Source organism: Coregonus lavaretus (assembly GCF_964263955.1).
Source record: "Coregonus lavaretus genome assembly, chromosome: 33".
Taxonomy (NCBI): domain Eukaryota; kingdom Metazoa; phylum Chordata; class Actinopteri; order Salmoniformes; family Salmonidae; genus Coregonus; species Coregonus lavaretus.
The window spans coordinates 23,016,965-23,044,839 of NC_140020.1; the positions used below are offsets into that span (position 1 = coordinate 23,016,965).

General features: G+C 42.6%; 1 protein-coding gene across 1 annotated transcript in view; it reads right to left on the reverse strand.

The window, feature by feature from the left end:
• The window catches only part of ppp4r4 (protein phosphatase 4, regulatory subunit 4), a 139,130-nt gene that overhangs the window by 58,920 nt on the left and 52,335 nt on the right, over window positions 1-27,875 (reverse strand). Inside the window, exons 3-4 of the mRNA XM_084150816.1 lie at window positions 7,576-7,678; window positions 7,185-7,332 (exon numbers count right to left, since the gene is read on the reverse strand). Coding sequence (XP_084006942.1) covers window positions 7,185-7,332; window positions 7,576-7,678 — 251 coding nt within the window. The remainder of the gene's footprint in view (window positions 1-7,184; window positions 7,333-7,575; window positions 7,679-27,875) is intronic.

Consider the following 27,875-nt stretch of genomic DNA (forward strand, 5'->3'; position numbering starts at 1 on the left):
GGCTGACTTGAAGTGTCAGGTATCAGACCCCACATTTGCATAGGGAGTGATGTGTCACATTTTCGGGCCTATCCAGACAAAGGAACGATTTCCTGTGTCTGTGAAACTTACAGCTGCGCTTGCAATAGCGCATATTAAATGGAAGAATCTAGCGGATGCAACAATACTAGTTTAATCTCGCTGTGATATTCTCAGCCGGATTTAGAGCTCCCAACACAACTAAATAATGTCATAGAATTGAACTAAGACCACTTTCTCTTGGTGAAGCTGAAGTTGTAACGAGTCTGCACACATTTAAATGGTGTCTCTGTGCTGCTCAGTGGACGTTTAGGAGAAAATTCTCTGTCTGCAGTTATATGAAATAGTGCCAAATATTGTACTGTCACTAAGTAAGACCATATTTATTTTATACTTATAAGAAATGTGAAATCTCATAGTAAGTCATTTATAATTTCATTGTTACTATATTTAGAAAGTAATTCAGTAATTTCAAGTCCTACTGCCCTCTTTTGTTGAAGTGTCATTTTGAGAATATTTTTACATCTCAAAATAGGAAGCTGCCCCTCTAAGACAAACGTTTCAAACGAGATATTGACTGGCTACAGTAGGCTAACCAAGACGAATGCTAGGTGTCTTTTTGTAGCTTTTTTTAGCAGACTATCAACAGTAGCCACCATATTGCTACTACAGTGCATTTGGAAAGTATTCAGACCCCTTCCCTTTTTCCACATTTTCTTACGTTACAGCCTTATTCTACAATGGATTGTAGTAGCTTAGTGGGTAAGAGCGTTGTGCCAGTAACCGAAAGGTCGCTGGTTCTAATCCCCGAGCCGACTAGGTGAAAAATCTGTCGATGTGCCCTTGAGCAAGGCACTTAACCCTAATTGCTCCTGTAAGTCGCTCTGGATAAGAGCGTCTGCTAAATGACGGAAAAAAAAATAAAATAAAAAAAATAAAAAAAATCCTCATCAATCTACACACGATACTCTATAATGATAAAGCGAAACCAGGTTTTTAGAAATGTTTGCAAATGTATTAAAAATAAAAAACAGAAATACCTTATTTATTTAAGAATTCAGACCCTTTGCTATGAGACTCGAAATTGAGCTCAGGTGCATCCTGTTTACAGTTGAAGTCGGAAGTTTACAAACACTTAGGTTGGAGTCATTCAAACTAGTTTTTCAACCACTCCACACATTTCTTGTTAACAAACTATAGTTTTGGCAAGTCAGTTAGGACATCTACTTTGTGCATGACAAGTAATTTTTCCAATAACTGTTTACAGACAGATTATTTCACTTATAATTCACTGTATCACAATTCCAGTGGGTCAGAAGTTTACATACCCTAAGTTGACTGTGCCTTTAAAGAGCTTGGAAAATTCCAGAAAATGATGTCATGGCATTAGAAGCATCTGATAGGCTAATTGACATAATTTGAGTCAATTGGAGGTGTACCTGTGGATGTATTTCAAGGCCTACCTTCAAACTCAGTGCCTCTTTGCTTGACATCATGGGAAAATCAAAAGAAATCAGCCAAGACCTCAGAAATAAAATTGTAGACCTCCACAAGTCTGGTTCATCCTTGGGAGCAATTTCCAAACACCTGAAGGTACCACGTTCATCTGTACAAACAATAGTATAAACACCATGGGACCACGCAGCCATCATACTGCTCAGGAAGGAGACGCGTTATGTCTCCTAGAGATGAACGTACTTTGGTGCAAAAAGTGCAAATCAATCCCAGAACAACAGCAAAGGACCTTGTGAAGATGCTGGAGGAAACAGGTACAAAAGTATCTATATCCACAGTAAAACAATTACTATATCGACATAACCTGAAAGGCCGCTCAGCAAGGAAGAAGCCACTGCTCCAAAACCGCCATAAAAAAGCCAGATTACGGTTTGCAACTGCACATGGGGACAAAGATCATACTTTTTGGAGAAATCTCCTCTGGTCTGATGAAACAAAAATAGAACTGTTTGGCCATAATGACCATTGTTATGTTTGGAGGAAAAAGGGGGATGCTTGCAAGCAAAAGAACACCATCCCAACCGTGAAGCACAGGGGTGGCAGCATCATGCTGTGGGGGTGTTTTGCTAAAGGAGGGACTGGTGCACTTCACAAAATAGATGGTATCATGAGGAAGGAAATTGATGTGGATATATTGAAGCAACATCTCAAGACATCAGTCAGGAAGTTAAAGCTTGGTCGGAAATGGGTCTTCCAAATGGACAATGACCCCAAGCATACTTCCAAAGTTGTGGCAAAATGGCATAAGGACAACAAAGTCAAGGTATTGGAGTGGCCATCACAAAGCCCTGACCTCAATCCTATAGAAAATGTGTGGGCAGAACTGAAAAAGCATGTGCGAGTAAGGAGGCCTACAAACCTGACTCAGTTACACCAGCTCTGTCAGGAGGAATGGGCCAGAATTCACCCAACTTATTGTGGAAAGGTTGTGGAAGGCTACCCGAAACGTTTGACCCAAGTTAAACAATTTAAAGGCAATGCTACCAAATACTAATTGAGTGTATGTAAACTTCTGACCCACTGGGAATGTGATGAAAGAAATAAAAGCTGAAATAAATCATTCTCTCTACTATTATTCTGACATTTCACATTCTTAAAATAAAGTGGTGATCCTAACTGACCTAAGACAGAGAATTCTTACTAGGATTTGTGAAAAACTGAGTTTAAATGTATTTGGCTAAGGTGTATGTAAACTTCCGACTTCAACTGTACATTGATACAGTATACAGATGTATACATCTGGCCCTTCATTGGACACTGTGTTAACAAACCTCCAAACGAGCTTCAATGCCATACAACACTCAATCAGTAGCCTCCAACTGCTCTTAAACACTGGTAAAACTAAATGCATGCTTTTCAATCGAACGCTGCTGGCACCCGCCCACCCGACTAGAATCACTACTCTCGACGGGTCTGACATAGAGTATGTGGACAACTACAAATACCTAGGTGTCTGGTTAGACTGTAATCTCTCCTTCCAGACTCACATTAAGAATCTCCAATCCAAAGTTAAATATAGAATCGGCTTCCTATTTCGCAACAAAGCCTCCTTCACTCATGCTGCCAAACATGCCCTCGTAAAACTGACTATCCTACCGATCCTTGACTTCGGCGATGTCATTTACAAAATAGCCTCCAACACTCTACTCAGCAAATTGGATGTAGTCTATCACAGTGCCATCCGTTTTGTCACCAAAGCCCCATATACTACCCACCACTGTGACCTGTACGCTCTTGTTGGCTGGTCCTCACTACATATTCGTCGCCAAACCCACTGGCTCCCGGCCATCTATAAATCACTGCTAGGCAAATCCCCGCCTTATTTTAGCTCATTGGTCACCATAGCAACACCCAACCGTAGTATGCGCAGGTATATCTCACTGGTGATCCCCAAAGCCAACACCTCCTTTGGCCGCCATTCCTTCCAGTTCTCTGCTGCCAATGACTGGAACGAATTGCAAAAATCTCTGAAGCTGGAGACTTATCTCCCTCACTAACTTCAAGCATCAGTTGTCAGAGCACCTTACCGATCACTGCACCTGTACACAGCCCATTTGAAATTAGCCCACCCAACTACCTCATCCCCATATTGTTATTTATTTTGCTCATTTGCACCCCAGTATCTCTATTTGCACATCATCTCTTGCACATCTATCATTCCAGTGTTAATACTAATTGTAATTATTTTGCACTATAGCCTATTTATTGCCTTACCTCCATAACTTGCTACATTTGCACACACTGTATATATATTTTCTGTTGTATTTTTGACTTTATGTTTTGTTTTACCCCATATGTAACTCTGTGTTGTTGTTTTTATCGCACTGCTTTGCTTTATCTTGGCCAGGTCGCAGTTGTAAATGAGAACTTGTTCTCAACTGGCTTACCTGGTTAAATAATGGTGAAATAAATAAATAAAATAAATAAATAAATTGATCATCTTTGAGAAGTTTCTACAACTTGATTGGAGTTCACCTGTGGTAAATCCAATTGATTGGACATGATTTGAAAAGGCACACACCTGTCTAGATAAGGTCCCACAGTTGACAGTGCATGTCAGAGCAAAAACCAAGCCATGAGGTCGAAGGCATTGTCCATAGAGCTCAGAGACAGGATTATGTCGAGGCACAGATCTGGGGAAGGGTACCAAAATTCTCTGCAGCATTGAAGATCCCCAATAACACAGTGGCCTCCATAATTTTGAAATGGAAGAAGTTTGGAACCACCAAGACTCTTCCTCCTAGAGCTGGCCGCCCGACCAAACCGAGCAATCAGGGGAGAACGGCTTTGGTCAGGGAGGTGACCAAGAACCCGATGGTGACAGAGCTCCATATTTCCTCTGTGGAGATGGGAGAACCTTCTAGAAGGACAACCATCTCTGCAGCACTCCACCAATCAGGCCTTTACAGTAGAGTGGCCAGACGGAAGCCACTCCCCAGTAAAAGGCACATGACAGCCCGCTTGGAGTTTGCCAAAAGGCACCTAAAGGACTCTCAGACCATAAGAAACAAGATTCTCTGGTCTGATGAAATTAAGATTGAACTCTGTGGCCTGGATGCCAAGCGTCACGTCTGGAGGAAACCTGCAACCATCCCTACGGTGAAGCATGGTGGTGGCAGCATCATACTGTGGGGATGTTTTTCAGGGGTAGGGACTGGGACTAGTCAGGATCGAGGGAAAGATGAACGGAGCAAAGTACAGAGAGATCCTTGATGAAAACCTGCTCCAGAGTGCTCAGGACCTCAGGACCTCAGACTGGGGGGAAGGTTCACCTTCTAACAGACTAAACTGTTAGCACACAGGCTCTAACGTAACAAAATGTGGAAAAAGTCAAGGGGTCTGAATACTTTCCGAATGCACTGTATGTTGTTCACTATTGAAGGTTTATCTTTGTAAATCACTCAGCGCTTATTATTTTTGCTCTGGACAGCTTGCGTGTGATGTGTGAAGGCAACTCTTGTACTGCTCGAGAAGTTGAGACATGCAGTAGGGTGGTGGTGCTTGAATGAACGGCCAATCATATTGCTCAAATACAAATAGCTTAACTTTTCCACTTGCATTCTTCAAACGGTTTTCAATGGTAGACTGCGACAGAGCAGGTAAATGTTGAACTGGAATGCAAAAATGTGCTGAAAAGTTACTAGCCTCGGTCTAGTTTAATCAGTTGCGCTAGGTTGGCATAAGCTATTATCATAATTACTGCTTAAGACATCTATCTCTTATGTCATGCTTTTGACAGGTTAAACACAACTTTAAATAGCAAACTTAGCTTGCTACCCTGGTCTTGCAGTTGTGGTAGACTAAGTTATCATCATAACTGCTTACTTAAGAGGCATGCTTATGACAGGTTAAAGACAGCTTTAAACTAAACTTACTGCCTTGTAGGGTTGGGCGATATTACGATGCTATCGATGATGATTCACAGCCATCGTCGATGGTGACGACATCATGATGTGACAGACAGAGTTTCGCAGCACACAGCAGGGCAGCACACGAGATTCTGAGTAATTTGTCTATTCCTATTTGATATAGCCTATTTCAATAAATATTGTATATACAGAACGCAAGACAGAAATGTAGGCCAGACAAAGCGGAGAATTCCACCAAAGCAGCGCAAAATGTCCAGTCAGACAATATTGTTTCTCTCTCTTTCTCTGTTTGATGCACGGGCCTTAAAGGGAAATAAATAAATAAATTCTACTTCATATTCATCATCTGCAGCACCACCCCAACATCATCAACATGTGGAAATTGTTCGTTTCTATGTTTTGTAGTAAAAAAGATAGAGGAAGTGCATCAGTGTGCATTGTTTGATTTTAACCAATTATGCAAAGGTATGCCTACTAATTGCCTACTAATTGGTTGATTATGTCATTGGAAATACTTATCTTCCTCTACTACAAAACATTGAAATGCGCCATTTTCACATATGTTGATGTTGGGGTGGTGCTGGAGATGACGAAAATGAAGTTGAAAATGTTAGATATGTCCCTTTAAGCTAATTCCTAAACCTATTCCTTTTTTAAAATAACGGACACTCCTTAACTATCTTGTGTCTTGCGGTTTTAAAAAACTGAGACTATATTCCCTTTTCTCTCCATTCAATAGGTTATGAATTTGGGCTATATGCTATGCTTTCATCATTTTATGCATGGATTTTTTCTCCCGATCAAACAATGAATTAAATCTCAAAAAGTTGTTTGAATAGCCTAAAAATGTAAGGCAGCCAGGGGACTAATAATGATAGAGAACAAACAATATCAATAACCTAAACACAGTCCAGTTCAAAGTGAATGGCACAGATCCATATATGGCAATGGCTATTTGCATATAGGCCTACTGCAGCTCTGATTGGTTATGGCGCACAGGTTAGGTCTGAGTGTGCCTGTCAATGCAATAGAATCCTACTCCAATCCGCTCTGCCTACAAGAAAATCTCTTGCACAGTTAGTTTTGCACACTAAGTCTTGCATAGTTCGTTTTGTTTCAGTATGTTACATTAAAAGTGGCTAATATTGCATTGATTCTATCACAATTCCCACAGTAGAGCAAAACGTTAATAGTGTTAACTGAAGGGGAAAACTCTAGAAAGTTGAGTGAAGTTCAATCTCGTGCTTCTCTGCACGGGCTGATATTTCTTCTGTGTGGCAGTGCGCAGCTTAGAGGGCACGTTGTTGTAGCATTCGACTTCGCGCTATAGCAGATTTTTTGCTGTTGTTGACGTTTGTCTTTTTTGGGGGGTGTTGGCCAATAGGGGCAATACCATTGTATATCACAATGTTTTATGGGTACATAATCACGACATCGCCCAACCTTACCTCCTTGGTTTTTGTCTAATCAGTCTGGTTTGGCATAAGTTATTTCCTTACTAATGCCATGCTAATGACACGTTGAAGACAACTTTAAGTAGTTAACTTCCTGCCATGGTCTTGTCGAATCAGTTGGGTAGCCTGTCATAAGTTATTATCATCACGACTGCTTATGACATCTCTTATGTTATGCTTATACGAACCATGCTGACCTGTGTCTCGTTGGTCCAGGTTAAGCTAGTTGTAGTAACTTTGCAGAAGTTATTATCATCATAATTGCTCATGGCATCGCTTATGTCATGCTTATGACAGGTTATATACAGCTTATAAGAACCATGCTGACCTGCATCGCGGTGGTCCAGGTTAAGTAGAACGATCTGTAGGATGGAGTGGGTGTGCGTCTGGATGAGGACAATGTCATCCTGGAGCAAGGTCAGGAAGGAGCCTGCCGCCGCCAGCTGCATGTCTGCCCCGGCTACATGTAGTACTTCCTGTGTCAGAGGGCAAGAAGGGGTTAGGAGTGGGGAAGGGTTAGGGGTGAAGAGGTTTATTGACCTTTGCCATTTGTTACTGTGGACATGTAGTCACAACATACACCAAAAAGGAATAATTATAATTTAATGGACATTTGTCATTAGTTATTTTTTCTATTCAGTCATAAAATGTGGTTTTACCACAGTAACGTGGTTAATATGAATATTAGGCTTTAGAATAGAACAGATTAATTGGCCCACCCGAACTTTTGGCACTACCCGTCGGAAGGTCTCTGCTGGATTCTGACGCACCAGGTTTGGCAGGTTGATGATTACACTGGCTCTCTGGACATCCTGACCTGAGCTGGGGAAAGAGAACCAGAGAACAGAGCACAGCTATAGCAAGCATGTTACATTTCTTGTAAGAATTGGGGGTGAATGCAACCATACAGTACACAGTGTTCATCAATTAATACTTTGCTAACACACCTACACATACTGACATGATGACTCAGATGGCGCCGACGGAGATGGAGTCCTCGCGACTAGCTCTTACAAAACTTTGCGGTATTTTTTTTTTTATGTATTTGTTTTTTTTACAATATTAGCTCAGGAAATGTTTTGTGTCATTACATACAGCCAGGAAGAACTATTAGATATCAGAGCGGCGGTAACTCACCAGAACTACCAGCATTATGACCAGGAATATGACTTCCCCGAAGCAAATCCTTTGTTCGCTCACCCCAGAGCAATTTAACTGATTCCAGAGGCACTCGAGGCAGCCTGCTGGTTCGACTTGGGAGGCGCGCACACCACCCACCGCTTCCGAGTATATTACTAGCTGGTGTGTTTACGGGCATATTCAATCTCTCCCTATCCCAGTCTGCTGTCCCCACATGCTTCAAGATGGGCACCATTGTTCCTGTACCCAAGAAAGCAAAGGTAACTGAACTAAACGACTATCGCCCCGTAGCACTCACCTCTGTCATCATGAAGTGCTTTGAGAGACGAGTCAAGGATCATATCACCTCTACAGTGAGGGAAACAAGTATTTGATCCCCTGCTGAATTTGTACATTTACCCACTGACAAAGAAATGATCAGTCTATAATTTTTAATGGTAGGTTTATTTGAACAGTGAGAGACAGAAAAACAAAACAAAAAATCCAGAAAAACGCATTTAAAAAATGTTATAAATTGATTTGCATTTTAATGAGGGAAATAAGTATTTGACCCCTCTGCAAAACATGACTTAGTACTTGGTGGCAAAACCCTTGTTGGCAATCACAGTCAGACATTTCTTGTAGTTGACCACCAGGTTTGCACACATCTCAGGAGGGATTTTGTTCCACTCCTCTTTGCAGTACTTCTCCAAGTCATTAAGGTTTTTAGGCTGACGTTTGGCAACCCGAACCTTCAGCTCCCTCCACAGATTTTCTATGGGATTAAGGTCTGGAGACTGGCTAGGCCACTCCAGGACCTTAATGTGCTTCTTCTTGAGCCACTCCTTTGTTGCCTTGGCCTTGTGTTTTGGGTCATTGTCATGCTGGAATACCCATCCACAACCCATTGTCAATGCCCTGGCTGAGGAAAGGAGGTTCTCACCCAAGATTTGACGGTACATGGCCCCGTCCATCGTCCCTTTGATGCGGTGAAGTTGTCCTGTCCCCTTAGCAGAAAAACACCCCCAAAGCATAATGTTTCCACCTCCATGTTTGACGGTGGGGATGGTGTTCTTGGGGTCATAGGCAGCATTCCTCCTCCTTGATGCCAAAGAGCTCGATTTTGGTCTAATCTGACCACAACACTTTCACCCAGTTCTCCTCTGAATCATTCAGATGTTCATTGGCAAACTTCAGACGGCCCTGTATATGTGCTTTCTTGAGCAGGGGGACATTGCGGGCGCTGCAGGATTTCAGTCCTTCACGGCATAGTGTGTTACCAATTGTTTTCTTGGTGACTATGGTGCCAGCTGCCTTGAGATCATTGACAAGATCCTGCCGTGTAGTTCTGGGCTGATTCCTCACCGTTCTCATGATCATTGCAACTCCACGAGGTGAGATCTTGCATGGAGCCCCAGGCCGAGGGAGATTGACAGTTATTTTGTGTTTCTTCCATTTGCGAATAATCGCACCAACTGTTGTCACCTTCTCACCAAGCTGCTTGGCGATGGTCTTGTAGCTCATTCCAGCCTTGTGTAGGTCTACAATCTTGTCCCTGACATCCTTGGAGAGCTCTTTGGTCTTGGCCATGGTGGAGAGTTTGGAATCTGATTGATTGATAGCTTCTGTGGACAGGTGTCTTTTATACAGGTAACAAGCTGAGATTAGGAGCACTCCCTTTAAGAGTGTGCTCCTAATCTCAGCTCGTTATCTGTATAAAAGACACCTGGGAGCCAGAAATCTTTTTGATTGAGAGGCGGTCAAATACTTATTTCCCACATTAAAATGCAAATCAATTTATAACATTTTTTACATGCGTTTTTCTGGATGTTTTTGTTGTTATTCTGTCTCTCACTGTTCAAAAAAACCTACCATTAAAATTATAGACTGATAATTTCTTTGTAAGTGGGCAAAGGTACAAAATCAGCAGGGGATCAAATACTTTTTTCCCTCACTGTACCTTACCTGCCACCCTAGACCCACTTCAATTTGCTTACCGCCCCAATAGATCCACAGATGATGCAATCGCCATCACTCTGCACACTGCCCTATCCCATCTGGACAAGAAGAATACCTATTTAAGAATGCTGTTCATTGACTATAGCTCAGCATTCAACACCATAGTACCCTCCAAGCTCATCATTAAGCTCGAGGCCCTGGGTCTGAACCCCGCCCTGTGCAACTGGGTCCTGGACTTCCTGACGGGCTGCCCCCAGGTGGTGAAGGTAAGAAACAACACCTCCACTTCGCTACTCCCTGTTCCCCCATGACTGAGTGGCCAAGCACGCCTCCAACTCAATTATCAAGTTTGCAGATGATACTTACAGTAGTAGGCTTGATTACCAACAATGACGAGACAGTCTACAGGGAGGAGGTGAGTGCTCTGGGAGTGTGGTGCCAGGAAAATAACCTCTCACTCAACGTCAACAAATCAAAGGAGATGATCGTGGACTTCAGGAAACAGCAGAGGGTGCACCCCCCATCCACATTTACATTTTCGTCATTTAGCAGACGCTCTTATCCAGAGCGACTTACAAATTGGTGCATTCACCTTCTGATAGCCAGTGGGACAACCACTTTACTATGTTTTTTATTATAAAAAAAAAAGGATTACTTCATCCTATCCCAGGTATTCCTTAAAGAGGTGGGATTTCAAGTGTCTCCGGAAGGTGGTGAGTGACTCCGCTGTCCTGGCGTCGTGAGGGAGCTTGTTCCACCATTGGCGTGCCAGAGCAGCGAACAGTTTTGACTGGGCTGAGCGGGAACTGTGCTTCCGCAGAGGTAGGGGAGCCAGCAGGCCAGAGGTGGATGAACGTAGTGCCCTCGTTTGGGTGTAGGGACTGATCAGAGCCTGAAGGTACGGAGGTGCCGTTCCCCTCACAGCTCCGTAGGCAAGCACCATGGTCTTGTAGCAGATGCGAGCTTCAACTGGAAGCCAGTGGAGTGTGCGGAGGAGCGGGGTGACGTGAGAGAACTTGGGAAGGTTGAACACCAGCCAACAGCGAGTTGCAGTAATCCAGACGGGAGATGACAAGTGCCTGGATTAGGACCTGTGCCGCTTCCTGTGTAAGGCAGGGTCGTACTCTGCGAATGTTGTAGAACATGAACCTTCAGGATCGGGTCACCGCCTTGATGTTAGCGGAGAACGACAGGGTGTTGTGAAGGGTCACGCCAAGGCTCTTTGCACTCTGGGAGGAGGACACAACGGAGTTGTCAACCGTGATGGCGAGATCATGGAACGGGCAGTCCTTCCCGGGGGGGAAAGCAGCTCCGTCTTGCTGAGGTTCAGCTTGAGGTGGTGATCCGTCATCCACACTGATACAGTGGGGAGAACAAGTATTTGATACACTGCCGATTTTGCAGGCTTTCCTACTTACAAAGCATGTAGAGGTCTGTAATTTTTATCATAGGTACACTTCAACTGTGAGAGACGGAATCTAAAACAAAAATCCAGAAAATCACATTGTATGATTTCTAAGTAATTAATTTGCATTTTATTGCATGACATAAGTATTTGATCACCTACCAACCAGTAAGAATTCCGGCTCTCACAGACCTGTTAGTTTTTCTTTAAGAAGCCCTCCTGTTCTCCACTTATTACCTGTATTAACTGCACCTGTTTGAACTCGTTACCTGTATAAAAGACACCTGTCAACACACTCAATCAAACAGACTCCAACCTCTCCACAATGGCCAACACCAGAGAGCTGTGTAAGGACATCAGGGATAAAATTGCAGACCTGCACAAGGCTGGGATGGGCTACAGGACAATAGGCAAGCAGCTTGGTGAGAAGGCAACAACTGTTGGCACAATTATTAGAAAATTGAAGAAGTTCAAGATGACGGTCAATCACCCTCGGTCTGGGGCTCCATGCAAGATCTCACCTCGTGGGGCATCAATGATCATGAGGAAGGTGAGGGATCAGCCCAGAACTACACGGCAGGACCTGGTCAATGACCTGAAGAGAGCTGGGACCACAGTCTCAAAGAAAACCATTAGTAACACACTACGCCGTCATGGATTAAAATCCTGCAGCGCACGCAAGGTCCAAATGCTCAAGCCAGCGCATGTCCAGGCCCATCTGAAGTTTGCCAATGACCATCTGGATGATCCAGAAGAGGAATGGGAGAAGGTCATGTGGTCTGATGAGACAAAAATAGAGCTTTTTGGTCTAAACTCCACTCGCCGTGTTTGGAGGAAGAAGAAGGATGAGTACAACCCCAAGAACACCATCCCAACCGTGAAGCATGGAGGTGGAAACATAATTCTTTGGGGTTGCTTTTCTGCAAAGGGGACAGGACGACTGCACCGTATTGAGGGGAGGATGGATGGGGCCATGTATCGCGAGATCTTGGCCAACAACCTCCTTCCCTCAGTAAGAGCATTGAAGATGGGTCGTGGCTGGGTCTTCCAGCATGACAACGACCCGAAACACACAGCCAGGGCAACTAAGGAGTGGCTCCGTAAGAAGCATCTCAAGGTCCTGGAGTGGCCTAGCCAGTCTCCAGACCTGAACCCAATAGAAAATCTTTGGAGGGAGCTGAAAGTCCGTATTGCCCAGCGACAGCCCCGAAACCTGAAGGATCTGGAGAGGGTCTGTATGGAGGAGTGGGCCAAAATCCCTGCTGCAGTGTGTGCAAACCTGGTCAAGACCTACAGGAAACGTATGATCTCTGTAATTGCAAACAAAGGTTTCTGTACCAAATATTAAGTTCTGCTTTTCTGATGTATCAAATACTTATGTCATGCAATAAAATGCAAATTAATTACTTAAAAATCATACAATGTGATTTTCTGGATTTTTGTTTTAGATTCCGTCTCTCACAGTTGAAGTGTACCTATGATAAAAATTACAGACCTCTACATGCTTTGTAAGTAGGAAAACCTGCAAAATCGGCAGTGTATCAAATACTTGTTCTCCCCACTGTACAGTGGGGGAAAAAAGTATTTAGTCAGCCACCAATTGTGCAAGTTCTCCCACTTAAAAAGATGAGAGAGGCCTGTAATTTTCATCATAGGTACACGTCAACTATGACAGACAAAATGAGGAAAAAAAATCCAGAAAATCACATTGTAGGATTTTTAATGAATTTATTTGCAAATTATGGTGGAAAATAAGTATTTGGTCAATAACAAAAGTTTCTCAATACTTTGTTATATACCCTTTGTTGGCAATGACACAGGTCAAACGTTTTCTGTAAGTCTTCACAAGGTTTTCACACACTGTTGCTGGTATTTTGGCCCATTCCTCCATGCAGATCTCCTCTAGAGCAGTGATGTTTTGGGGCTGTCGCTGGGCAACACGGACTTTCAACTCCCTCCAAAGATTTTCTATGGGATTGAGATCTGGAGACTGGCTAGGCCACTCCAGGACCTTGAAATGCTTATTACGAAGCCACTCCTTCGTTGCCCGGGTGGTGTGTTTGGGACCATTGTCATGCTGAAAGACCCAGCCACGTTTCATCTTCAATGCCCTTGCTGATGGAAGGAGGTTTTCACTCAAAATCTCACGATACATGGCCCCATTCATTCTTTCCTTTACACCGATCAGTCGTCCTGGTCCCTTTGCAGAAAAACAGCCCCAAAGCATGATGTTTCCACCCCCATGCTTCACAGTAGGTATGGTGTTCTTTGGATGCAACTCAGCATTCTTTGTCCTCCAAACACGACGAGTTGAATTTTTACCAAAAAGTTATATTTTGGTTTCATCTGACCATATGACATTCTCCCAATCCTCTTCTGGATCATCCAAATGCACTCTAGCAAACTTCAGAAGGGCCTGGACATTTACTGGCTTAAGCAGGGGGGCACGTCTTGCACTGCAGGATTTGAGTCCCTGGTGGCGTAGTGTGTTACTGATGGTAGCCTTTGTTACTTTGGTCCCAGCTCCCTGCAGGTCATTCACTAGATCCCCCCGTGTGGTTCTGGGATTTTTGCTCACCGTTCTTGTGATCATTTTGACCCCACGGGGTGAGATCTTGCGTGGAGCCCCAGATCGAGGGAGATTATCAGTGGTCTTGTATGTCTTCCATTTCCTAATAATTGCTCCCACAGTTGATTTCTTCAAACCAAGCTGCTTACCTATTGCAGATTCAGTCTTCCCAGCCTGGTGCAGGTCTACAATTTTGTTTCTGGTGTCCTTTGACAGCTCTTTGGTCTTGGCCATAGTGGAGTTTGGAGTGTGACCGTTTGAGGTTGTGGACAGGTGTCTTTTATACTGATAACAAGTTCAAACAGGTGCCATTAATACAGGTAACGAGTGGAGGACAGAGGAGCCTCTTAAAGAAGAAGTTACAGGTATGTGAGAGCCAGAACTCTTTCTTGTTTGTAGGTGACCAAATACTTATTTTCCACCATAATTTGCAAATAAATTCATAAAAAATCCTACAATGTGATTTTCTGGATTTTTTTCTCTCAATTTGTCTGTCATATTGCTGCTGCAGTGTGTGCAAACCTGGTCAAGACCTACAGGAATCTCTGTAATTGCAAACACAGGTTTCTGTACTAAATATTAAGTTCTGCTTTTCTGATGTATCAAATACTTATGTCATGCAATAAAATCCAAATTAATTATTTAAAAATCATACAATGTGATTTTCTGGATTTTTGTTTTAGGTTCCGTCTCTCACAGTTGAAGTGTACCTATGATAAAAAATTACAGACCTCTACATGCTTTGTAAGTAGGAAAACCTGCAAAATCGGCAGTGTATCAAATACGTGTTCTCCCCACTGTATGTATATATTCTTAATTCATTCCTTACTCAGATTTGTGTGTATTGGGTATATGTAGTGAAATTGTTAGATATTACTGCACTGTCGGAGCTAGAAGGACAAGCATTTCACTATACCCGCAATAACATCTACTAAACACGTGTATGTGACCAATACAATTTGATTTGACACATACATACACCCACCATATACGATGCTGCTACTTTGTACTCTTATTACCTATCCTGATGCCTAGACACTTTACCCCTGCCTACATGTAGGTATGCCAGCAACGTATGACCCTGCAGCCAGCAGCATACCACCCTGCATCCCACTGCTGGCTTAGCTCTGAAGCTAAGCAGGGTTGGTCCCTGAATGGGAGACCAAATGCTGCTGGAAGTGGTGTTGGAGTCCAGTACGACGGCACACTTTCCTCTGGTCAAATAAAAAAAAATATTGGGACATTGCGCTGTGTAGGATGCCGTCTTTCGGATGGGACGTCCTGACTCTCTGTGGTCACTAAAGATCCCATGGCACGGATCTTAAGAGTAGGGGTGTTAACCCTGGAGTCCTGGCTAAATTCCTGATCTGGCCACCTAATCATCCCCAGCATCCAATTGGCTCATTCATCTCCCCTGTAACTATTCCCCAGGTTGTTGCTGTGAATATGTTTTCAGTGAACTTACCTGGTGAAATAAGGATTAAATAAACATGTGCATATCTACCACATAACCCTGCACATTGATATGGTACTCCTTGTATATGGTTTTATTTCTCATGTGTTTTTTTCTTATCTAACTGCATCGTTGGGAAAGAGCTTGTAAGTAAGCATTTCACTGTAAGGTCTACACCTGTTGTATTGGGCGCATGTAATAAATACAATTTGATTTGATGTCAATTCATTTCATGACCAGTCAATACAGGAAGTGAACTGAAATTCAAATAATACAAAAATAAATAAGATTAGATTAGTGTTGCAACATTCCGTCCACTTTCCCCAAATTCTGGGAAAGTCACTTTCTGGGAAATCTGGGAACTTCTGGGATTTGCAACCCTAGCTTAGATTCCCTTCACAAGAAAACAATTCTATTGATAAGTTATTATTTTATTATATATTATTAGCTGACTGTTTTTTTATCTCAATCAGAGCTAAACTTGGGACTCTTTTGTTAGGTGTGGAAGATAGCACCACCAAAGTGACACACTGCCATTTATATCATACGTAGAGTTTTATTTTTCAGCGGGACAATTACACAAACGTTAATGCCAAAGACACACCAAGGTGTTGAGTGTTCCTGTGTGGTCCAGTCCCTGTCCTGACTTAAAAGGTTTGAAAATTGCTACCCATCAATGATTCCCAACGGCATTTACTGAGCTTGAGCAATTTTGAAAAAAACAATGCCTTCAGAAAGTACTTATACCCCTTGATTTATTCCATTTTGTGTTGTGTTACAGCCTGAATTCAAAATTGTTTAAATTGATTTTTTTTCACATCCATCTACACACAATACTTTATAATGACAAAGTGAAAACATGATTTTAGAAATGTTCGCACATATATTGAAAATTAAATACAGGAATATCTAATTTACATAAGTATTCACAACCTTGAGTCAATACATGTTACAATCACCTTTGGCAGTGATTACAGCTGTGAGTAAGTCTCTAACAGCTTTGCACACCTGGATTGTGTGATATTTGTCTACTCTTTTCAAAATTATTCAAGCTCTGTCAAGGTCTTAGGGATCATTGCTAGACAGCAATTTTCAAGTCTTGCCATAGATTTTCAAGCTGATGTGGGTCAAAACTCTAACTTGGCCACTCTGGAACATTAACTGTCTTCTTGGTAACCAACTAGTGTAGATTTGGCCTTGTGTTGCAGGCTATCTTCCTGCTGAAAGGTAAATTCCTCTCCCGGTGTCTGGTGTAAAGCAGACTGAAGCAGGTTTTCCTCTAGGATGAGCTCCAAAGTATTGGGACAGTGACCAATATTTATTACCTTTTTTGGCTCTGTACCCTAGCACTTTAGATACAATGACTATGATGTTAAAGTGCAGACTGTCAGCTTTAATTTGAGGGTATTTTCATCCATATCGGGTGAACCGTTTAGAAATTACAGCACTTTCTGTACATGGTCCTCCCATTTTAGGGGGCCAAAAGCATTGGGACAAATTCACTTACACTACTGGTCAAAAGTTTTAGAACACCTACTCATACAAGGGTTTTTCTTTATTTTTACTATTTTCTACATTGTAGCATAATAGTGACCACATCAAAACTTTGAAATAACACATGGAATCATGTAGTAACCAAAATAGTGTTAAACAAATCAAAATATATTTTATATTTGAGTTTCTTCAAATAGCCACCCTTTGCCTTGATGACAGCTTTGTACACTCTTGGCATTCTCTCAACCAGCTTTAACAACAGTCTTGAAGGAGTTCCCACTAATGCCGAGCACTTGTTGGCTGCTTTTCCTTCACTCTGCCGTCCGACTCATCCCAAACCATCTCAATTTGGCTTGAGGTCGGGGGATTGTGGAGGTCAGGTCATCTGATACATCACTCTCCTTCTTGGTAAAATAGACCTTACACCGCCTGGAGGTGTGTTGGGTCATTGTCCTGTTGAAAAACAAATGATAGTCCCACTAAGCCAAAAACAGATGGGATGGCGTATCGCTGCAGAATGCTGTGGCAGCCATGCTGGTTAAATAAAATCACTGACAGTGTCACCAGCAAATCACCCCCACACCATAACACCTCCTCCTCCATGCTTTATGGTGGGAAATACACATGCGGAGATCATCCGTTCACCCACACCGCGTCTCACAAAGACACGGCGGTTGGAACCAAAAATCTCAAATTTGGACTCCAGACCAAAGGACAGATTTACACCGGTCTAATGTCCATTGCTTGTGTTTCTTGGCCCATGCAAGTCTCTTCTTATTATTGGTGTCCTTTAGTAGTGGTTTCTTTGCAGCAATTCCACCATGAATGCCTGTTTCACACAGTCTCCTCTGAACAGTTGATGTTGAGATGTGTCTGTTACTTGAACTCTGTGAAGCATTTATTTGGGCTGCAATTTCTGAGGCTGGTAACTCTAATGAACTTATCCTCTGCAGCATAGGTAACTCTGGGTCTTCCATTCCTGTGGTGGTCCTCATGAGAGCCAGTTTCATCATAGCGCTTGATGGTTTTTGCGACTGCACTTGAAGAAACGTTCAAAGTTCTTGTCATTTTCTGAATTGACTGACCTTCATGTCTTAAAGTAATGATGGACTGTCGTTTCTCTTTGCTTATTTGAGCTGTTCTTGCCATAATATGGACTTGGTCTTTTACCAAATAGGACTATCTTCTGTATACCCCCCTACCTTGTCACAAAAAAACTGATTGGCTCAAACGCATTAAGAAGGAAAGAAATTCCACAAATTAACTTTTAAGAAGGCACACCTGTTAATTGAAATGCATTCCAGGTTGGACTTGTTGGATGCATTTGCTGTTTGTTTTGGTTGTGTTTCAGATTATTTTGTGCCCAATAGAAATGAATGGTAAATAATGTATTGTGTAATTTTGGAGTCACTTTTATTGAAAATAAGAATATAAAATGTTTCTATACACTTCTACATTAATGTGGATGTTACCATGATTACGGAGAGTCCTGAATGAATCTTGAATAATGATGAGTGAGAAAATTACACACGCACAAATATCATACCCCCAAAACATGCTAACCTCTCACCATTTCAATAACAGAGGTTAGCATTTTTGTGCTCCGTTTTTATCTATGGCACTCAGGCTGTGCTAGTCAGGCACACCAATATTTTTAAAGATAGCATGAATTTGGAAGAAATCGTGCAGAAAATGAGTCTGTAACTGGCTATTTGGCTGACGCTTAGGGAAAACACTGCATGCAAGTATACACGCGTACACACACACCGATTCATGTTTGTTTATGCCAGCAGGTTCCTACAGAGACGACTGAGCCAATAAGTCTGCAAGGCTCCGTGGTTAGTTGACCATGGCCCTAACCATCTCTCTACCTTGCAAGGAATGCAAATTGCAAGTAATTGAAGCCTAACAGGGGATATTGGTTACTTTCCCCCCACACTATTTTTGCCCAAACCCCATCTCTCCGTTTCACCCCTGGGGAGGCCAAATATATTTTCACCAGCTAACCCCAGGTGATTTCCTCTCTCTGTGCGTCAGCCTCTCTCCTTTGCTGTGTTGCTCTAAATAATGAACTCTAGACAAGTATTCATTACCTTTCAAGAATAGGCTTTCGTCCAGTGGCCTTTGTCAGCAGAGGGTTAGTTAATAACGAGGTGGGAACAGGGAACAGCCTTGCCTGCTGTTCCAGCTCTGGGATACACTAGCAATATGAAATAGTGGATGCGTCCAGGATTGGCACCCTTACGTCACTGGTAAAAAGTAGTGCACTATATAGGGAATAGGGTGCCATTTGGGACAGAGAGAAATGTGGTAACAGCTGTTGAGCTTGTTGATTGTGGGGACTGTATTGTCCAGAACCTGGAGATTGAGTGCTGTTTATGTAGTGTTTTGAAAGGTGGAGGCAAGAGAGCACTTTGCGGTGCAATATGCGATCTAGGGTGGGGTGTGGGCTTGAGAATGACTTAATCAATTAAAGGGCAGGAGCTGAGCGCTTGGGGTAACAGGAGCTGACGCCCATAGGGCAGCGCTTTGATCTCCTTCGGTGTGCTCTGGGGCTCTATAACGATACACCTGGAAGCCCTTCAGAAAGTAAAAAGACACACCCGCGCATTTGTAATTAGGCTTGACCGCTGAATGAGCGATGCACAGGGGACTTGGGTTACATTTGACAAATGGAGGTAGGTTTCGGGCCCTGTCCTGGGTGAACTTTCCATTCTTGCAGCTATTTTAACAGAAGGGGGAAAGAATGTAAAATGGAAGACCTGTCTTGGGTTGTGTTAACCATGTAGGCCTACAGTAAGTGGCGCATCATCGTAAAAACAGACACCTCTTTTCGGACTAGTAGGCCTAAGGATGCACCGATACGAAAATTCTGGGCAGATCATGAATGCAGCCACAATTCTTTACTGTAATTTTTTGACACTTTGTAAAAGTTACACAATGGGGGCATCACATTTGGTTTAGGCAACAATATAGACCTAAAAAATATTGTCACAATATCAGCATAGAAATATAGCAATATGAAGGTTGATATATTGTGCGTCGTTAATATCTGTCACACCCTTTTTGCCAGACCCCCATGAAATTCCTCAGTCCAGCTAAAGGGACCAATTAGAGTGTGGCTTGGTCTTTCTAGTGGCCTTGTGGTTAGAGTGTCCGCCCTGAGATCCTTCAATACTAATAATACAATACTAATACTGGCCTTGCATGGAGAAAAAGAAGGGGGGAGGGAGAGAGAGAGATTTATTTTCCCTTTCGTACTTCAACTATTTGCACATTGTTACAACACTATCTACATAGCCATAATACAACATTTTAAATGTCTCTATTCTTTTGAAACTTTTGTGAGTGTAATGTTTACTGTTCATTTCTGACAGCTTATTTCACTTTTGTTTAGTATCTATTCCGCTTGCTTTGGCAATGTAAACATGTTTCCCATGCCAATAAAGCCCTTTGAATTGAAAGCGAGAGAGCGAGCGAGAGAGAGAATTCACAGCGCTTCTTAGTCATTGTCTCCCCGCAGGTTACTATGACGCTATCCACAGGCCATGAAAGAAGAAAAACTGGAAAAACAAAGGGAAAGTATTGCCAACACCCAACATCCATCTTTATGAAGAGTCAACATAAGCACTGCAATAAACATGCTAACAAGCCTGATCTATCAACTAATGATCCACAGATACTGTCAATGTGATTTATGGCATGTCAATTCAAATGTAGCCTAATGTCAACTAGGGGTTAGTAAGTACACTTGCGCCTAGTTGTTGTAGCATTTTAATTGAGTAAATCAACGCATGACCCTTGGTAAATTAGTAGTTCAATTGCTTTGAAGGGGACATTCTAGCCTACATAAAATATTGCCCAAACCAGTCATTTATTGACATGATGGACCCATACAGACATAGAGGAATGTGCGCAAACACAGACATGCACAACAAAACAAAACATATTACCTGTGATTGCCCCATTCAATATAGCAACAAAGTGCTACTTTCATTATTAAGGAAGCACACAGACCAAGGGCAGGCTCCTAATTTGACACAGTGGAATTGAAACAAAAACCACATCAACAACTTGCCCATCACGTATGAACGGGAGTGAGTCCAGATATCCAAAAGAAACCCAACCCCAGAGAAGGAAGATGAAACAACTTGTGATAAGAGCCAAACTTTGGATAAACCAGATCAGTTTCGCTTTAGGTGGCTGCGAAAGACGGCTATGGAAGACTGCCTAAATAGGCTAGTGTCTCAAGTAATTTGGCTACAGCATCTAGCCTATGGTTAACAGCACGTAGCCTATTGGCAACAGCATAGGCACCCATATGACATCATCATACACACCTAATTCTTAAAAATATCAACAATACTGCCATGTCTCCATATGACAAAACCATGTAATCATACTGACAACTGACTTCCAGGGGAGCTACACTGGACTTTTCCGGAGTGAGCAGAGCGTAAGCGCCACTTGATCAAGTGTTCTCGGCGTGAGCCGCGTGCATTGAATTCTTGAAAATGAAACCAGAGCAATATTTGACATTGAGCAGCGCGAGCCTCTCAACCATGCTGCTTACACCCAAGTTTAATTGAAATGAATGAGAGTGTCTCACACTGTACAAGTTACACTTGCAGTGTAGCAGGTCTGTTACAGTCAACACACCAAAGTTTAGGCTACTTGAGTCCACTTTTTGGAAGTCGATAAACCGGTTGATTTCTCGCAGGATCTGTTAGAACTGTGGCCCTTTTATGTACTTTACTGACCTATCGTTAACCCCCACTTCACAAGGCTTCATATTAAGGAACTGAGATAGTTGGAGTTCAATGGAGCTTGAACAGTTAAATAGTTTCAGAGGAGTTGGGGACACAACCCCTGTTGTTTCCTGGCCATTAGTTAGCTGTGCATATTGTATATAAGTGCTAACAGCTGATTGGAACGCATATGACACAGAGAGGGGAGGTTGAACGGCGAGGCCCTTTTATGGCATGCTGTGTGAGTGTGTGTGTGTGTGTGTGTGTCTGTGTTGTGAGATTGACACCTCAGGTCTGGCTGAGGTTAGCGTGAGATGGCGCGCTCTCTTCGTGTCAGACTATTGCTGCCTCACAGGCTCGCGCTAACTCTTGGGAGCTGTCACTTTTCAAAGCGCTGTCTGAATGTGATGAAGAGGAAGCTGTGCATTAAGTCTTCAGGCAGAACCAGCCATCTCACACAAACAAACATCATTGTGACTAAAAGGCAACAATGCCCTCACTGTGCCACCCTTGACGTCAACCACACACGTTTGTTGACGCAGTTCTAGTGACCAGGCAAATCCATTCTTCTCTAAACGCTTGGGCAGGGATAAAAAGCCTGACTATTCATTTCATGCCTAGGCATCGCCTAATCCTCCAGCAGGGAAAAAAGAGCATGCACAGACAGACAGACAGACAGACAGACAGACAGACAGACAGACAGACAGACAGACAGACAGACAGACAGACAGACAGACAGACAGACAGACAGACAGACAGACAGACAGACAGACAGACAGACAGACAGACAGACAGACAGACAGACAGACAGACAGACAGACAGACAGACAGACAGACAGACAGACAGACAGACAGACAGACAGACAGACAGACAGACAGACAGACAGACAGACAGACAGACAGACAGACAGACAGACAGACAGACAGACAGACAGACAGACAGACAGACAGACAGACAGACAGACAGACAGACAGACAGACAGACAGACAGACAGACAGACAGACAGACAGACAGACAGACAGACAGACAGACAGACAGACAGACAGACAGACAGACAGACAGACAGACAGACAGACAGACAGACAGACAGACAGACAGACAGACAGACAGACAGACAGACAGACAGACAGACAGACAGACAGAGAGAGAGAGAGATATGGCCAAATGTATGACCATATTAAAGACACATCTTTCCCTCCGATTACAGCGATCCACAAAGTATTTGAAAACAAACCCAATTTTGATAAACTCCCTTATCTACTGGGTGAAAAACCACAGTGTGCCATCACAGCTGCAAGATTTGTGACCTGTTGCCACAATAAAAGGGCAACCAGTGAAGAACAAACACCATTGTAAATACAACCCATATTTATGTTTATTTATTTTCCCATTTGTACTTTAACTATTTGCACATTGTTACAACACTGTATATATACATAATATGACATTTGAAATGTCTTTATTCTTTTGGAACTTCTGAGTGTAATGTTTACACTCAGAAAGAGAGAGCGAGAGAGAGAGCAAGAGAGAGAGAGAGCGAGAGAGAGAGCGAGAAAAAATGAGGCAGATAAGAGGCACAAAGCTTATCTGCAGAGGTTGCGAGGGTCAAAAAGTTATTACCCCAGTGGAGTAAATTGCATTCCATCTATTGTTAACAAACCAAGGGAAACTAGCAACGAAGCAGAAGTACAAGGGCCATACGCAATCAATCATTGTGAACAGTGACTGAAATGCTATTGTACTTCTTTACAGAAATGTATATTGTTAAACCAATGTTTCATTGGAATTTACGGTATCATTTACCAGCTACGCTTAAAATCACCCAGAGTACATTGCAATTTATGGCTCTTTACTGTAAATAATTAGTACTGTACATTACTGTTAGTTTTATTGTATAATACTGTTAAAACAACACGTTTTTTTAACAGTGTACCTACCCAGCAGCTGCTGAAAATGTATTCCACTTCAGTGTCGTTTAAAAAAAAAACTAAAATTGTCTGAGCTTAATGTGTCTCACCCGACAGCATGAGGTTGGCACTGAAACTGAACATTTGAATCTACAGTAGGCATAAGCTATTACTGTAAATAAATACAGTCTGTAAAGTAATTTTCACAGGAGGCTTTCAATTACAGTTAACAGTATTTTTCTGCATTTTACCCATAATGCAAAACAATCTACAGTCGTGGTCAAAAAGTTTTGAGAATGACACAAGTATTGGTCTTCACAAAGTTCGCTGCTTCAGTGTTATGATATATTTTTGTCAGGTGTTACTATGGTATACTGAAGTATAATTACAAGCATTCCATAAGTGTCAAAGGCTTTTATTGACAATTACATTAAGTTTATGCAAAGAGTCAATATTTGCAGTGTTGACCCTTCTTTTTCAAGACCTCTGCAATCCGCCCTGGCATGCTGTCAATTAACTTCTGGGCCACATCCTGACTGATGGCAGCCCATTCTTGCATAATCAATGCTTGGAGTTTGTGGGGTTTTGTTTGTCCACCCGCCTCTTGAGGATCGACCACAAGTTCTCAATGGGATTAAGGTCTGGGGAGTTTCCTGGCCATGGACCCAAAATGTCGATGTTTTGTTCCCCGAGCCACTTAGTTATCACTTTTGCCTTATGGCAAGGTGCTCCATCATGCTGGAAAAGGCATTGGTCGTCACCAAACTGTTCTTGGATGGTTGGGAGATGTTGCTCTCTGAGGATGTGTTGGTACCATTCTTTATTCATGGCTGTGTTCTTAGGCAAAATTGTGATTGCGCCCACTCCCTTGGCTGAGAAGCAACCCCACACATGAATGGTCTCAGGATGCTTTACTGTTGGCATGACACAGGACTGATGGTAGCGCTCACCTTGTCTTCTCCGGACAAGGTGTTTTCCGGATGCCCCAAACAATCGGAAAGGGGATTCATAAGAGAAAATGACTTTACCCCAGTTCTCAGCAGTCCAATCCCTGTACCTTTTGCAGAATATCAGTCTGTCCCTAATGTTTTTCCTGGAGAGAAGTGGCTTCTTCGCTGCCCTTCTTGACACCAGGCCATCCTCCAAAAGTCTTCGCCTCACTGTGCGTGCAGATGCACTCACACCTGCCTGCTGCCATTCCTGAGCAAGCTCTGCACTGGTGGTGCCCCGATCCCGCAGCTGAATCAACTTTAGGAGACGGTCCTGGCGCTTGCTGGACTTTCTTGGGCGCCCTGACGCCTTCTTCACAACAATTGAACCTCTCTCCTTGAAGTTCTTGATGATCCGATAAATGGTTGATTTAGGTGCAATCTTACTAGCAGCAATATCCTTGCCTGTGAAGGCCTTTTTGTGCAAAGCAATGATGACGGCATGTGTTTCCTTGCAGGTAACCATGGTTAACAGAGGAAGAACAATGATTTCTAGCACCACCCTCCTTTTGAAGCTTCCAGTCTGTTATTCTAACTCCGTCAGCATGACAGAGTGATCTCCAGCCTTGTCCTCGTCAACACTGTCACCTGTGTTAACGAGAGAATCACTGACATGATGGTAGCTGGTCCTTTTGTGGCAGGGCTGAAATGCAGTGGAAATGTTTTTTTGAGATTAAGTTCATTTTCATGGCAAAGAGGGACTTTGCAATTAATTGCAATTCATCTGATCACTGTTCATGACTTTCTGGAGTATATGCAAATTGCCATCATCAAAACTGAAGCAGCAGACTTTGTGAAAATTAATATTTGTGTCATTCTCAAAACATTTCACCATACCTGTACTAGGCTCGTGTTTACTTGTGTAGCTAAATCACTTAAGGTTGACCATAAGTTTGTTGTTTTTCTGCATACAGTGAGGGTATACCACTCAGGGCTTGACATTAACTTTTTAGCCACTTGTCCTTTGGACAGGAATGATGCAAGGAACCACTTTAAAAAATATAATTCATTATTATTACCATAGAGAGAATCAGACAAAAATGTAGGCTACCCCCTGCTTATTGGCTTTTTTTTTGCTTTTTTTGTCATTTAGTAGACGCTCTTATCCAGAGCGACTTACAGGAGCAATTAGGGTTAAATGCCTTGCTTAAGGGCACATCGACAGATTTTTCACCTAGTCAGCTCGGGGATTAGAACCAGCGACCTTTCGGTTACTGGCACAACGCTCTTACCCACTGAGCTACCTGCCGCCTTCTTTGCATATTGAAGCCTGTCTCAAAATACAACACTGCCCCTTTAAGGCTCTCCTGGAGCCTGGTTAGCCACCCTTCATAGCCTATAAAAGATTGCAACATTACAATTACAACCAAATACATAAAATAATTTCCTCATTCAATGAAGCAGGGATCAAATGGCTAACGTAGGCAACTTCAAAACAAGACATGTTTATCTATAAACTTGTAAGGCTAAAATATTCAGGTTTCAGGGAAGATCTGTTGACAGCATGGGAGTTATTTGTCAATTAGGCTACTCTAAGAATATTTGTTTTTACGTTGTCAGAATGACATGAACAATTTTGAATATCAGATTTATTTCTCAACTCCCAATATTGAGCGCTTGAGAGGCAGTTTTACAACAGGAATATGTGCAATTGGTTTATTAACACTATAAAACTTTTATCTGTAAATGTACAGCATTATACTGGCAGCAGAGTTCCCAGGTAAATACTGTAATATTGCTTTACAGCAGGGATGCTGTATAATGTTTTACAGTAAGAACTTATACAATTACAGAAATTGTCTGGCAACTCTGCTGCCAGTATAATGCTGTAAATTTACAGTGCAGCATGTTACCGTAATCAGTTTTACAGTACCAATACTATTACAGTAATCTTTTTTCGGTAATTGTAATGAATGGATTAATTAATTAAATTCATTGAGGGGAGGCGGTATTTTGTATTTTATTAGGATCCCCAATAGCTGTTGTAAAAGCAGCAGCTACTCTTCCTGGGGTCCACACAAAACATGAAACATGACATAATACAGAACATTAATAGAAAATAACAGCTCAAGGACAGAACTACATTAAAAATAAGAAGTGATGTAATCAGTCTCTCCTCAACTCTTAGCCAAGAGAGACTGGCATGCATAATATTTATATCATCCCTCTGATTACAATGAAGAGCAAGACGTGCCGCTCTGTTCTGGGCCAGCTGCAGCTTAACTAGGTCTTTCCTTGCAACACTCCACCACACGACTGGACAATAATCAAGATAAGACTAAACTAGAGCCTGCAGGACATGCTTTTTGGAGTGTGGTGTCAAAAAAGCAGAGCATCTCTTTATTACAGACAGACCTCTCTCCATCTTTACAACCATTAAATCGATATGTTTTGACCATGACAGTTTACAATCTACGGTAACGTAACGCCAAGTAATTTAGTCTCCTCAACTTGTTCAACAGCCACACCATTCATTACCAGTTTCAGCTGAGGTCTAGAACTTAGGGAATGATTTATACCGAATACAATGCTCTTAGATTTAGAGATGTTCAGGACCACTTTATTACTGGCCACCCATTCCAAATCAGACTGCAACACCTTGTTAAGGATTTCAATGACTTCATTAGCTGTGGTTGCTAATGCATATATGGTTGAATCATCAGCATACATGGACACACATGCTTTGTATAATGCCAGGGCAGGTCATTGGTAAAAATTGAAAAGAGTAGAGCGCCTAGAGAGCTACATCACACTTTACATGTTTGACATTAGAGAAGCTTCCATTGGCTGGGCTCCCTGCCTGTGCCATTAAACCCCTACAACTCATCCAGAACGCTGCAGCCCGTCTGGTGTTCAACCTTCCCAAGTTCTCTCATGTCACCCCGCTCCTCCGCACACTCCACTGGCTTCCAGTTGAAGCTTGCATCTACTATAAAACCATGGTGCTTGCCTACGGAGCTTTGAGGGGAACGGCACCTCCTTACTTTCAGGCTCTGATCAGACCCTACACCCAAACGAGGGCACTACGTTCATCCACCTCTGGCCTGCTAGCCCCCCTACCTCTACGGAAGCACAGTTCCCACTCAGCCCAGCCAATGCTATTCGCTGCTCTGGCACCCCAATGGTGGAACAAGCTCCCCCACGACGCCAGGACAGCGGAGTCACTGACCACCTTCCGGAGAAACTTGAAACCCTACCTATTTAAGGAATACCTGGAATAGTATTACAGTAATCCTTCACCATTTTTTCCAACAGTTTGCTAAGAGCTGGCAGCAAGCTCTGCTGTTAGAACCAGTAAAGGCTGCTTTACCACTCTTGGGTATCAGAATTACTTTGCCTTCCCTCCAGGCCTCAGGCCTTAGGACAAAGACTTTC